The sequence below is a fragment of the Strix uralensis genome, chromosome 1 (assembly GCF_047716275.1).
Source record: "Strix uralensis isolate ZFMK-TIS-50842 chromosome 1, bStrUra1, whole genome shotgun sequence".
Taxonomy (NCBI): Eukaryota; Metazoa; Chordata; class Aves; order Strigiformes; family Strigidae; genus Strix; species Strix uralensis.
The window spans coordinates 20,917,242-20,932,698 of record NC_133972.1 but is presented as its reverse complement, the minus strand read 5'-3'; the positions used below and the strand labels follow the sequence as shown (position 1 = coordinate 20,932,698).

General features: G+C 36.1%; 1 protein-coding gene across 5 annotated transcripts in view; it reads left to right on the top strand.

Moving 5' to 3' along the window:
• The window catches only part of BBS9 (Bardet-Biedl syndrome 9), a 321,079-nt gene that overhangs the window by 135,755 nt on the left and 169,867 nt on the right, over positions 1-15,457 (top strand). For all 5 annotated transcript variants that reach the window (XM_074858732.1, XM_074858706.1, XM_074858724.1 and 2 more), the window contains one exon: positions 10,092-10,274. In XM_074858732.1, coding sequence (XP_074714833.1) covers positions 10,092-10,274 — 183 coding nt within the window. The remainder of the gene's footprint in view (positions 1-10,091; positions 10,275-15,457) is intronic.

Genomic DNA, 15,457 nt, shown 5'->3' with positions numbered 1-15,457 from the left:
CTAATAATAGAGAAATTCTATAAACTATCTCAAAATAGAAAAGTATTTTAGTGAGAGATGTCCTGAAATTAGTATTGTAGTTGAGCTTCTAATTAGCCTGCCATCCATTTTCTTTGACTGCTATGTTTAGAATTTGTTTCCAGAGTGTATTATTTTAATTTAATCATTCTGAGTCTTTCTGTTACTCCCAGACACTGTGTTAGCAACCACAATGTTTACTAATCACTTAAAATTATACACTAGCTCACCCTGAATGGGGACATCTGGAAATTTCCTCAGGTGGTCCAGTATAGAGCAGAAGTGCCAAAATCACAAGTGGGATTGGGTGGGCAAGTTTAATGGCTTGGAACTTAGCTTAGAGCTTCACTGTCTGGACTGACTTGCTGATTTGTTTGTTATTGATACTTTTATTGTTAAAGGTGTTGGAACAGAATCTGCTGGAATGGCTTTGTGTTCATCTATACAGTTGGAAAAATATCTATATTGTGTGTTAGTTGGATTTGTTTTTATTAACATTTTTAATAGGTTAATTGTTTAATAGGTTTGTTGTTTTTCATTATAATAAAATACAAACATGATATGAGCCTGATTTAGTTGTGTTTTACTGTGTACTTTCTTGGAAGCAATGATTTGTGGATTTATTCTACATTTCTAAAGCTACATTCCTCACCTGATATCTAACATGCTGCAAATGCTTTTTGCCACTGGGTGCATATGACTGATCGCACTTAGAGTAGTGGTCTTTAACAGGATTAAATCCTGCCTTTACTGAGTCAATACAATGTTCTCACTGGAGTTAGCAAATCCGTGATTTTACCCATTGAGCTTGACTGTACGTAAATGTTTGCAAAAGTAGGATGTAATGGGTCTCTCTTTATTTCCTGGCCATCCATAGATCCCACTGAACTGAAATACAATTAGAAATGTGTGGGAAGAAGCTCCTCTTCATTTTTAAAAATCATTTATTTAGGTTCACAGCTTATTTTAATATACAAAGCATGAAACGTCACTGTTTAAAATTTGTTCCTTTGTTGTAAAATTTTTTTGGTCATCATTACATAATACCATATATTTGGTGATATAAACCAAGCTCTCCACCTCTCTGTCTCCGTTTAGCTAATGTTTGGCTGTATGTTTTTATACATTGCTGCCAATTCAACCACAGCTTCACAGTGAAACTCTGTCTTCAATATTCAATATTGTTCTCTCTGTCTTCAATATTCACTGACTAGCAGAGATTCTGTGACATATCTCTGTGTTATTTAACACATCCCTATGCTTAAATGGAACTTTTGTTTTGAAGGGGTAAGTAAAGGATTCATTGTAACTCATTGGCTTCTTGGGTTTTGTGTAATTTGTAACAGATGTTATTTCATTCAGATAAGCTACTAATTTTATAACTCTGCTTTTAAATTGGAATTTATAATGTAGAACTTGCTTCTAAATGTATTGGAAAGTATCATATGTATTTTGGAATATGTTTGTAGTCTTTCTTCAAGAATTTTTTTTTTTTTGCCTCATTTTGGTATTTAACAGTTGTACCAAATAACAAGAAGTTACTTACATGCAAAACTGGCTGCAATATTTACTTGTGGATAGGCTATCAAAAGGAAATCAAGTGTCAGGTATTTAAATAATTTTCTTCCGTGTATTCTTCCTATTGACCATATTAATTCATCTAGCTTCTCAAAAATGTTAAACCCCTTAAAAAAATCCCACAAACAAGCAAATAGAGAAAAGTATACTTATCAAATACATTAATCAAAACTTTTGTCTCTAAATTGGAGAGACATTGATTTGATGGATGGACCATTCAGTGGATAGTGAATTGCCTGGAAGGGTGTAGTCTAATGGCAAAGAGTTGTGGTCAACGGCTCAATGTTTGAGTGGAGAGCAGTGACGAGTGGTGTTCCTCAGGGGTTGGTGTTGGGATTGGTGCTGTTTAACATCTTTGTTGGCAACATGGACAGTGGGATTGAGTGCACCCTCAGCAAGCTGTGTGGTGCGGTCGACACGCTGGAGGGAAGGGATGGGCCATCCAGAGGGACCTGGACAGGCCTGAGAGGTGGGCCCATGCAAACCTTATGAAGTTCAACAAGGACAAGTACGAGGTCCTGCACGAGTGTCGGGGCAATCCCAAGCACAGATGCAGGCTAGGCAGAGAATGGATTGAGAGCAGCCCTGCAGAGAAGGATGTGGGAATAGTAGTGGATGGAAAACTGACTATGAGCCAGCAATGTGTGCTCGCAGCCCAGGAAGCTAACTGTATCCTGGGCTGCACCAAGAGAAGTGTGGCCAGCAGGTCGAGGGAGGGGATTCTGTCCCTGTACTCCGCTCTCATGAGACCCCACCTGCAGTGCTGTGTCCAGCTCTGGGCCCCCCAACATAAGAAGGACATGGACCTGTTGGAGCGAGTCCAGAGGAGGCCACGAAGATGATCAGGGGGCTGGAGCCACCTCCCTTATGAGGACAGGCTGAGAGAGTTGGGGTTGTTCAGCCCAGAGAAGAGAAGGCTGTGGGGAGACCTTGTAATGGCCTTCCAGTATGTAAAGGGGTCCTACAGGAAAGATGGGGAGGGACTTTTTACAAGGGCATGTAGTGATAGGACAGGGGCTAATGCCTTTTAAACTGAAAGGGGTAGATTTACATTAGAAGTAAGGGAGAAGTGCTTCTTCCCTGTGAGGGCGGTGGGACACTGGCACAGGTTGCCCAGAGAAGCTGTGGCTGCCCCCTCCCTGGAAGGGTTCAAGGCCAGGTTGGATGGGGCTTTGAGCAACCTGGTCTAGTGGAAGGTGTCCCTGCCCATGGCAGGGGGGTTGGAACTAGATGTCCTTTAAGGTCCCTTCCAACCTAAACCATTCTATGACTCTATGAAGGTAAAATAATTTTAACTGAAACACTTACAGCAGATGGAACACCAGAGACAACAGGAATTCTTTTCTGTTACCATAGATTTAAACAAGGAAGTTCAGGTAATGATAGGCAGCAGTATAAAACACTAAGATGTGTTTAAATAAAACCAGTAAACTGGCAGCAGTGATGCAAACAAGCAGTTTTTTTGCCACTGGATTAATATTGCTAAGACAGAAAAATTTTCAAAATTGATTTATGCATATGAAGAGCTGCATGTTTAGATTTAGAGGAATATGAAACTGCTTCCTTTAATTAGATCATACCTATTTAAAGTAGAGCTAACCAGGTGGTCTTCATGCTCGGATTATACTGGCATACCTTGTTTAAATACTTAGTCCAGACAAAATAGAAATTTCCAATGGAGCAGGGTGACACTGATCTGTCAGGGTTTTAATTTGGGTTTAACTGTATTAACAACCAAGTACTTTTGGATAATGCACTCAGGTGCCCAGGATTCTGAACCCTGTAAATATTTTGCAGTAATTTTAAAAAAAATGTCTAGTTATAGTGATATAGATAAAAGTTGGGGGAAGAGAGACTTGGAAGACAAAGTAATAACCTGTTTTCTTATGGAGTGTTCTAAAGAGGAAAAATGAAAAGGTAGAGATCTCTTTTTCCTTTTGAAGTGACCATATTCATACTACTATGTTTCTCTATAGCTGAGGTGAAAGTTACTTTATCCCAAAAGATTTTCTTATTAACATCATTGTCACTAGTTCTTAAAACAAAATAAAATAAATGATGCAGTGTGATTCTCCATGATAATAATCCAGTGTCACTTTGGTTTGTGGAGGTAAGACACAGCTTTGATATATATGAAGTTTCAGTGGAAGATTCTGAATTTAAACAGTACGTGCATTTGGCTCCTATAGAGTGTTTGAGTTGACTGCCATCTTAACCTGTAACCTGTGTTGTGCTTGTAGACGATAGTGCTTCATGGAAAATTCCAATTTAGAAAGGTGCTGTAGAGCTGTTAATGATAATTCTGTCATGAATACAAGAAAACAAAGCACACAACTTCCCTTGCAACCTAGAGTATTTCCTTAATCTGGCTGTTCTAGTTTCCAGAAGCACAGATTGCAGTAGTAATTACTTTTGATGATCAATAATTTCATGTTCATCGTGCATGGGTTGTCATGCTGCAGTGTCTCTTGCGTCTGCCGTCTTCTCAGATCGAGGTCATCTTGAGCTTCACTTGAAAGTTGAGTATTTGGTGTCTAGTGAATTGGTGCTTTGTTGTTGTCACAGTGGGCCTATGCCACAGTTTTAAAAACTGCAGTCGTGGTTAGCACTAGCCAAGGCATTCTTACAGGGGTCAGATAATTGTGGCCTGAGGTACTTAATCCCGATGTGCACTCTCATGTACTCATTGCAGCACTGTGGGAATGCCACAGTGTTTAGAAGTGCTCCCTTGTGCGAGTGACATGGTTATTCTTTCTGGTGAGGGAGTGTTTGATAAAGATCTCTCCCTGACATGGATATCTTTGCCTGCATTCCATAAAGCTTTAGTCACCTGTCAAAAGCTGTGCACAATGGTTGTTGAGTGAGGTGGTCTGCACAGGGAATCAGGCTGCTAATCAATGTTTTGTTACTTTGTAAACTACTTTGAGAATTGCCAGTTTAAAAAAAAAAAGTTTACTCCCAGAAGAAGTCAGGATTGTGTTAATTAAATGGATATTATCACTTAAATTGTCTTACCTGTTTTAAAGGTTTGCTTTGCTGGTGTCTTAGCTTTTGTATGTGGCTGCATGTCATGTGTGCAGGGTAAACAAAGGGGTTTATAAGGAAAAAATATTTCACTTTAAATGCTTACATGTTCTATGTGAACTAGGACATGTTATGGAGACTTCTCGAAACCACAAAAAACTATTCTGTTAGATCTTGTTACAGATTTAGTAGCTGAGTTGTATTTCACTCTCTAAAATGAGTGAATGTGGGAAAAGGTAAAATAAGGTAGTAGTAAATGTCCTGTTGCAATAGGAATGAACAAGCAGTAATCCTAGCATTTCTCGGCTCTCTATTTTTTTCTGCTTTATATGTATTAAAATCCTCCTTTATGAAGATTTAGTTTAAAAATTGTTGGAAGGGGTTGGATCAATTAACTACCTTGCAATAAATTATTCCATAAGAACAATTGTTGGAAGAGACCTGTGAGCTTGTGATCTCTTTTTTTGCTTTTATGACTGTGTACAGAATGGCTCTTTTGAAAACAGGTATAAAGGCTTTGATTATGGATTAATTTACTATGGAGTACATAATAGCCTTGATAATTCATCATCCCTGTGTCCATTTCAGCATAATTACATTTCTGATGTTTTTTGTCATCTTTTAACAAATTTTATATAGAATACTTGCTCCTAAGTGCTATGGATGAAATGTAAAGTGATTCTGTATTCCTTAAATGCCAAACTTCTGCTCTCTTCAAACTGGATTTCTGCTAAAAATGAAGATACTTCAAATTTACTAGAAGCTGAACCCAGTGTGATAGAAGTAGGTGGCTAAAGTTTCACCAGTGGTAGACATTTCTGTTTTTCTTGGCTGTTTTAAAAAAAGAAAAACAAATTGTCAGTTACATTTCCTGGTCTCCATTTTAGAATATGGCATGAAACCTGTGAGAGTCTTCAGTCCCAGTGGTGTTAGGGACTCCAAGAAAATATACTACCAACTCAAAAGAAGGCTTCTTGAAACTTCATACTCATTTCTTTTCCAAAGTTTCAATCAACTTCCTAGCCAGCTAATAAGAAGGCATTTTGTATTTTTGGAATTGTCTTTGTATTTTTTTGTATTATTGGAATAAGCCTGGGAGAGTGATGTTCATTATTGCTTCAAGGAACTTGTCTGAATATACAAGAGTGGGTATGTTGCAAGCCTTTTTCATGAGGGATTAGTAATTTTGAAGTTACTGCTCTGAAAAATATCTTAAGTAAGCACTAGAAATGGAGAAATCTGGTTGTTTTTGAAACTTGAATCACCATTAGTTTACAGTTTTCAAACGCTTGACATCTTATAAGATCTACTTAGCAATGAGATAATCATGGAGAGGAATCTTTCTGCTTGAACAGTTAAGGCTGAAGACATAAGAAATGCCCTATGCTTGGAAATTATTGCAGTTGAATCCTGGTAATAGTGTTGAGGACTGAAGTTCTCAAGGTTATAAAAACACTTCTGGATTTCAGCTTTACCATTGCAACTGTGAATATGAAATTTAGTAAAAATCTTAAATGTCTTAATTTAGAGAGTAGTTCTCTCTTTTTACAACATGCTTTCATTAGTAACGTAATGGGCCTGTACTTTGCTGTAGGTAGGTGTATTGGAACAGAGCGAGAATTTGGGTAGAAAAATTTAAACTAAAAGGATGTAAGTGAAAAGAAGTTTTGATCAGTTGTAAAAATATATATTCAATACTGTACTTTCAACCCATTCCAGTACCTATTACATATTTCCTGCATCAGCCACTTCCCTTTCTTCCATTGCTTTTAGAAAGAAAGTTTAAAAAACTTACTTTTAATTTTTTTGTTTGAAAGCTTTGGATATTGAAGGAGAAAGAAACAATATTATGCAATATAGACGTATTCTTTACTTGATAGTTTCCAGTTGGTCTGAAATCTTTGCATCTAAGCTACACTTGAGACTGCCAATTGCAATATATTTATTTTTCCACCTACCCCATGAAAAAGTGAGATAAGTAGAGATTTCCTTTTATTTTTATTTTATATCTGTTTAGAAAGATGATAAAATAGATCTTAACTAAACAGATTGAATAGCTACTGTGAGAATTGAAGATATAGTTGGGAATTTATTAAGAAACCGTGACTGAGTCTGAAGAGACTAGGATCTCAGTTTGCAAAGGGTATAGATTCTTTATTTCCCTCAGCTATTGTAAAATACAATTAGAGATAATGTTCAGGTGAAAATAAAATAATAAAAATGTGAATGTCATGTTTTTAGAACTTATTAATCCTTAAATTCTGCAAGCGTTTGAATGAAGAATGCTTCGAAAATTTATAGCTGATGTCCTGGGAGATGTTTAGAGTAATTTTCCTCTGTGAGGAAAGATTTCTTTTTTCCTCATCATATTAAGTAGTTACTGTGGAACCATGTATGGTCAAGTATCTTTAGTCCCTTCCAGCTGCTTTCTGTGTTGTTTTGACTTTCAGTTCTCAGCATATCTCAAAGGGTGCTGTTTGACAACCTTTCTTCTGTCTGTGGTATAGGCTTCTTAAAACTGCCACGATTCTGTGTGCCTACGTTATCATATGGTAATTCGTATTGTATTATCCTGGCATTCCAGATCTCAGAAAGCTATATTAGGTCATTTCTTCATCTATGAACATAATAATTAATGCTCTAGAAATATTTTTTTTCCTTCTGGTTTCTCTGCAAGTGTAACAGTAGAACTTGTATATATGCAGTCATGTAAAGATTTTATTGCTATATGTTTCAGTGACCTGCAACACTCCAAGACTGAACCTCTCCTTTAGAAACTTAGGCTTGTCACTGGTATAATATGTCTTGTATTATTGTGCATTCAGAACTGTAGAATTTTGTACCAAACCCAAGTTTTTTTAACAGTTATACTTTTAAGGGTTTTTTATGAAGCTGTTTTCAAAACAGCTTATAGGCTTGGTACATTAGGTATTGTTGGGAGTACTGGGATATTTGTTTTACATCTGTAGCCACTGGAAAGGTGAGCATCTCCTTTGTTCATGGTTATGAAATGGAATGAAAGCAAATTCTGAAATGAAGGATCCTTAAGGTAAAAGGCTGTGTCAGTTACTTCTCTTTATGCGATTTATGCTTCTGAGGTATACAGTACAGTGTAAGCTGAAATATAGCACAGTGAGAGACCACCTAAGAATTCATGAAAGACGCAGTCTAGGAGGTGTCCTTTACTTTTGTTGTGTAAGTGGGGTTCGGGTAGTTGCCACACAAGTGCAACTGTATTTGGCTGCTTGTTCAGCAAAATTGGTATTAGCTGAGCATGATCTGTAATAGGATACAGCTAGCTTGCCTTTATTCAGAATTCCAGGATTTCTGAATTTATCCACTGCACTATCCATTCAGTAATGATATTCTAGGAAGCATACTGATGAACGTTATCAGTATGTTAAATTCATCTCGGCATATTTTTCTTCCCAAAATTCTCAAATGCCTATTGGACAGGAAAGGTGATTAGATATTTAAAGGCCCCTGTTAGACTGAGGAGAACTTTAACTGTTGTTGCTTGTCTCCTCAGAAAGATGAAGCTGTATAGTGTGTACAATTACTGGTTACAGTGGTCAGATGCAACTGATGTAGTGTACTATGTAGTGTCATGTTTATCATGTAGCTTTGTCACCCATAACTCTGTTGGAAAGTAACTGCAATATGGAACTCCAGCTTGTGTAGAACATGAGATATGAAGAACATCAGGGCTTTGGTCAGAGCAAACTGAATGTGGGCACGATTACATCAGGTGACGTGTCTGTGATACTGTTACTCTCCTCTAATGAAAGTATGTCATGTTGGTTTTCACTATTTGGGATTAATTTCTCTATTAATTTCTCTCTTCTTAACATGGTTGTCTGGGCTTTTATTTTTTTCTTTTTTTTTTTTGTTTTGTTACTTGGCTCTGATTTATGTAGTGTTTGAACTCATCAGTGTCCTGTGGGTTCTCCATTTTATTTGGAAACATTACATTTTAAAATCTAAACCAAAAGCTATCAACATGTTTTGTTTGAAATGTTTCATATTTATAGTTCCCTAAAATTCTGTTTTCTTTATCTTCCCAGTCACATGGGAGCTTGGAGGGAACACACACACATCTCTAATGCCAGTGTTGTAGATTAAAAATAGTTTTCCACCACCAAATGCTAACAGCTGGTTGGCTTTGCTTCCCGGCTGAAGATGCATGGTATAGTATTTTTGTTTTCCTGCTGTTGCCAAATGTTAATGGATCAGGCTCTGCAAGTTTTACTTTGTAAATTCTGTTGTAATACTAATTACACTTTAACTGCATTTGTGTGAGGCTTTTCACAACTCCAGTCAAGCACCTATTACCCCATTTTGCAGATAAATAAACAGAAGGAGAAAGTGGTTGAGGGAGGTGCTTTGTGTTGATTTAAATGACAATGAAGATAATCAGCGCTGCTGTAAGCCAAGTATTATTCAGGCAACCTGAATGTTGTGTAGTGGCATTAGTGAGAACAGGTTTGTAAGTTGTGCTCCCCCAGGATAAACCCTTAACCCCTACCCTTAACCCCTTTCCTTTAGTTGAAGTAATTCAGTGCAAATACCATGGAAAATCTCTTGTCATATTGTAATGATAGCAACTGCATATTGAAATCACTGTCATCTTCACTTTTCACCAGCGATGGAAAATGTTTAAACATTATATTTCAAGAAAGAAGGCATTTATAGCAATATTTTTCCCGATACCATTTTTTGTAATGCTGTGAGTGGACAATATTATATATAATGACAAGTTATTTCTGAACGGAGTAGAATATCATGTGATAACTCATCTGTTTTTCCCCATCTTGAAGTACTCAGCAAAACTATCTTACCATCTTAGAAGTGAATTTGCCATTTTATTTTATTTTGAAAATTCCTTTATAGTGTCTGGCAGTTGAAGTGGTATTGCCTTCATATATATGATCCATAATGTTTACATTTTGGCATAAAAGCTGAAGCAAGTGGTACAAAACATGAAGAGACCTGAGAGTTAATAAAATAACAGATGGCAGTTATGTTTGTGTGGAAATAATTATATACTGCATTTTTAATTGCATAAAATCAATGTATTGTTTTTGATTAATACAGTAGGCTTGCTGGTCATATAGGGATTAGTGTCTTGTGTGGTATAAACCTGAAAGTTACTTTGTTACCATGCATTATGTGATATGATGGGGATCAATTTCAGAAATGCCTTAAGAATATGCTCTAAACAGAATCCTTTCTACACTGATTGTACTAGATAGATTAATCCTGTTGCCATATGGACTTGAAATTGCCTTGGGTATGCAAAAGAAAAATCTAGATAAATGATAACTCATTTAATACTCTGTGGTTTGTGTTTATGGAAAACAGAATTCCTTGGGATCTTCTAAAGGAAAACAAGAGTGTGCCAAAGGTAATTTCAGCGTTGAGTGTTCGTGGATGGTGAAATTATACTTAACAGACGTTTGTAATTTTTGCAGGTAATAGCTCTAGCAGATGCAGCAGAAGAAAATCAAGCCAACATGTTCCAGGCATTCACGAAGTTGAAAAGCGCCACCCATCTGGTGATTATGCTGATTAGTCTGTGGCAGAAGCTCAGCGCTGATCAAGTTGCTCTTCTGGAAGCTACGTTTTTGCCACTAGCAGAAGATACACAAGAGCTGGTAAGAATCTGTTAAGAGCTGCTCGAAAAATGCTCATTTAAGTGCTTAAATTTACATATTTCCCCATGCACTTTGTTGAAGACTGTCCTTTGAAGTGATTTAGTAGCCTTATTAAGTAGGTGTTTACAAACTACATTGATTTCACAGGAAAGTGGGAAAGTAGGAGTAGATTATAGAATGTTACATTAGAAGATATGGATGATACCAGTTAATTCCCGCTTAATCCTTCCTTATCAAGCCAAGTAGGAGTGTCTCACATAAGTTTAGCTGGTTTTAGCTAAACAGTTTAGCTGTCCAGTTGTCAGCACAAACAGAATAGCTCCAATTTTTTGAAGACCAATATAAATGCTATTATAATGTACATACATGTGTACTTGCATGCACACGTTCAAATAGAACTATAAAATATAGACATATACACATACTAATACAGTATATTTAATCTGTTAAGCATTTGCCGTGCTTGTCTTCAGTGTTTGCACATTGGTTAATATAATGGATGAAAGTTATACAAAGAAAATACTGTGAATAGATAATGTACTTGTATTCTCCAAACCATGCTCTGGATAATTCTGCATTGTGTAGATATCTTGCAAATTCTGGTCTGATTTAGTGAATGTGACTATGTGAGACTGTATGCAAAATTTGCAGAATGGTCTGTAAAGAAAGATAATGCTGGATTCAATTCTTTCTTAAGGTCCCCAGCTAAATACTGCTTTAGTTGGATTAAGGAATATTCTAAACTTAAAACAACTAGAGTTGATCTCCAGTTAGTTTCAAGTTCAACCTTCGTGCTGGGTTCTAGAATAAAGTACTTAAAGACAGCGTGCCACAGTTAGAAGAGAAATAAACTCTGACATTAATATGTCTCAGCAGTTTCTTTTAGGTATCTGAGCTATAAAGTATACTGCATAACCTTTCACAAATAACTTCTATGGAATAAAAAATAAGAATAATCTAAGTTCGCATTAGTTTTAATTTTCATGCTCTGCACAGGGTTTTTGCAATGTACAGTGAATCCAGAGTTTGGTACATACCCAGAATACTTAGAATGGTTTGTGGCCATTTAGGAAGCTTGTGCTGGCTTCCAAGTGAATCTAGGATCATCTGCAATTTCCGTCTGGGGGAAAAAAGGTTTTGGGCATTTTACATGATATTGACCCATAGCAGGCAAAGCAAAACAGTTTTGTTGAGATTTGTTTTGGATTTTGTCCTTATTTAAACTTGAAAAATCAAACTGCACAACCAAGGAGTATGCATTCCCATGAATAGAATTGAAAGAAAGTTCATATGTATCTCATAAAAGCCCAAACAACCATTTTTTACATGACTCACTTTTATTTTGCCATCAGGAATTGCATTGCTTTGACACATGTTTTGATAAAACATGGTGAAATCTGTTGCTTATCGTATATACTGAAGTGATATCCTGTATTATATCTTGATGTGGTTTTGATATAGTAGTTAACAATATTCCATGTTAAAGCTGTAAGACCTCACATAAATATTGTAAGGATGTACATCCTGCAGAGCAGCCAGGATGAAAAATGTAAACCGACAATAACTGGAGGTGGAAATGGAAATGAAACCTTTACAAAATACCGAAATACATGCCATATTGAAGTTGTTATGGCACCACAGAAATCTGAATGCAATTTAAGGAGAAGTTTAGTCAGGAAAGAGGGAAATCTGACATACCAATGAGGTTTACAGACAGAAGCTCCTAGCTAGTGTTCGGGTTTCCTTGTGAGCAGTTGAGTGGAACACTGGCAAAAGAAAGGACTCTGAAGAATTTTTATTTACCCTTCAAACAATTCTGTACAATGGTTTGTTTGTATTTTTATTTCGAGGGAATGTGTTAGAAGACAGTTTGGATGCAGTCTACATCTCCAGAACATTTTCTGCCTTGTGAGCATTAAACTATGGAAGTGTTTTTTTAATATAAGGGAAATGTTTATAATATACTGTTACCGTAAAAAGAAATGCTTCTCTGACCGTAACATCAACATTATTCTCATGTATGCCATTCCATTTAGAACAGATTGCATCTTGTTTTCTAGACCTGGCAATCACTTCAGTTAGATATTTAGTAAATACTAAAGTCATGTTTTGTGTTCCCATTGTCACCATTTTTTTCCCAGACTGCTAAATGGTTTCTGTTGCTGCAACTTTTGTCTAATAATGTGTAAAATTTGGTTTTTCTTGTCTATAAAGATATAGCAGAAGTAATACTGCAAACTTGCATGTTTTCTGGGAATAACAGATATTTGGCATTTTATTTCCAGCAGTAAACTTCTAACTAGCACCTAAATAGTATTGCTTTGATTACATTGACTAAAAAGGCTGCTCTTGTTTAGTATTGGAAATACAAAGACATTCCCCTTTTTCGGTGTTTCTTTCATAATTCTGCATAGTTTGAGGAGTATAACACCAGAAATTGAATGACATCTCTCAGGTCTCTGTTTTTGACCAGTGGAATAAATGAGGTAATCCTTCATTTAATGAAACCATTAAGAAAGTGATGCCAAAACTGAAGAAAAGTTAATCTTATTTGCACGGAAGTTAGGTGCAGTTTTGTCCAATGTACTTTGTTACTGTTGGACTAAAATTAACCCCGTATTAAAAATATAGAATTCTATATTGTCAGTATTTCAGAGCATAGTGTCACAGCTCCATGCAAACTGTACTTTAAAACGTATACTGATTTTGAGTCCTGTGTTTTGCTACCTGTTGAAATATATGGTAGAAAACTATTTTAGAGTGCTTTTGGAGACAAAGAATCCATGATCGCCATAATAATATTAATGATTTATCAGAGATTTTATTATGCAATTGATTTTTTTCAGGAGAGTTGGTGACTGTTCTGCAAGACTAGCATATTTGTTATTAGCTTATAACAGGGAGTGACAACAATTTGAAGTACTATAAATCTGAAAAATGAAAAAAGCAAAGAACATTTTAAAGGATGTTTTTCAGTGATTATACTTTACCAAGCTGAGTTAGCTGGATGGAAAAAGAGATTTGAAAAATGCTGAGTTTATGATAAAGCATGTGTTTACAGTAGGAAATCCTTTTGGGAAAGGAGGGAATTTGTCCAGGCTAATTTAAAGGGTTCAAAGGGTTCATGCTACATGGGATAGTTTTGATATAAAGGTTGCATGGTGTCTGGATTGACTGATGGCTCATATGTCTCATCATTGAGCTATTAATGCTTTCTTTGTTTAAGATATTACAAAGGGAAAAAAATGTCTGTCAATACTGACATTCTAACTTTAGGACTGACGGAGGGCCCTCAGCAGTATAGCCTTCAATAGTAACTTTACTGAAGAATAAATATTTTCATAGTTCTCATGATGTTACCAAATAATGACATACAGGTACTTCATTGGTCAGAATCATCCCTTTGTTGTTATAGTCACATTTGTGATACTACAGTTAACAGTAATGGCTATAAACTGGCATCGAGGAAGTACATTTTAATCTCCTTTTATTTATGTTTGGAATCGTACCAATCAAGTAAATGTCTGTATTCAATCTTAATTTCTTACTGAAGTTGTAATTTGGAAGAAAAAAATGCCTGAGGGAGAAATGCATATTTTTAAGTGACTCTATGATCTAGTGTAATTAACTTAAGTTAGCGACTATAAATTTACTACTTTACAGCGTTGATTAGATAAAGTAGAAAAATATACTTTAAGGCAGTGATGAAAAAGACATGGTGTCAGAAGAAAGTCTTGAAGTGCCTAGTAAGAGTCATAGGAGTTACTATCAAAAGTGCCCGTGCTTTCTATAAGAAGGTCATCTGAATGTAAATGAATGGGAAACACTAGATAGCCTGCTAGGTTTTATGCATGATAGCAGATGGGTTTTATTGTAAAGTTCTTGAGTAACATAGAAAATACCCTTTTGTGGAAAGAATCCTTTACTGAGTGAAAGTTCTCAAGATTAAAGATAAAGTTATTTCTGTAATTCCAGGAGGCTTAATTCTGTCCAGACTGACAGTAGCCAACTTCTACTTGAATTTTTCCATTAATGTTTAGTATTTTTGAAGCTTTGAGCTAATAGTTACATCTTTGGTGAGAGTAATTTTTATGAGCCTTAATTCTTGGAATTTATTAGAGATTGTTGCTTTTCACTAGTTCTTGTGATTAGTTAGAGTATAATCCAACCTAGGTCTTAATCACAGTAAAATACATCTGGAATTAGTTTTTGTGTCATATATTTTCTATGCTTGTTGTTTTAACCACTTTTTAAATGCAAAGCTCCAACTGTGTAACGGACTGAAATATTTTAAAATAGGCTGAAATATTTGGTATTTTATTGTTTGCCATAGGCCGATACAAACTATCTTTTGGTATTTTGTAATTTTAAATTTCTTAAACAGAACCAAAAAAACCCCAAACCCAACAAACCAACAAAAACCCCCAAACTACCACAAGGCAGTGACAACTGGTAACTTGGAACCAGTATTCCATACAGTTGTATTCTTTATTTCTCTGAACAGACAAGTTAATAGCATATACATTCTGCCCCCCCCCCCCCCCCCTTCTTTCTAGAAACAAAATGGATAATACGGCTGAAAATAAGTAGTTTTAGATGGAGGGTCACATGATTTTTTTTTTTTTTTTTCCATCTGGGAAAAATACATTAAATGATGTTGACTATCTTTTTTCAAAAATCAAAACTAATAAAGAAGTCTTCCTTCTATTCGAATCAAAGCCATGCAACGGAACCATTCAGAAAGACTTTTCTGGTACAGTCAAGCATCTAAGTCCAGTAGAAGTCAAAAAAAAAGAAAGCTAGTGGGTTTTATACCTTTAATCACCAAAATAAAAGGAAGGGGCTTTAAGCTTTTTCTGAGAAAAACCATTTTTCAGTAAAAAAAGTCAGTCTCAGTCCGAAGTTTAGTTTTGGTTAAGGGCAACATAAAATTGTCAAGTGGGGGAAAGGTGAAGCTGAAGGAATGAGATGCCCACTCTTCCCTGGGCAGTGAAGGTCCAGTGTGAGGGAGGGAGGTTGAAAATGGAGTAGTGGTGCCTCGATCCTGTCATTGTCCTTTGCTCGGGCCATGTATATTGTGACCAGCTGGAGAATAAGAGAAGTAAGATCATGGCTCAAGTACCAGCCTTCTTTGATTTTATGTTTTGATATGGAAGTTAAACTGTTTTGCTCAGTGCTCTGCC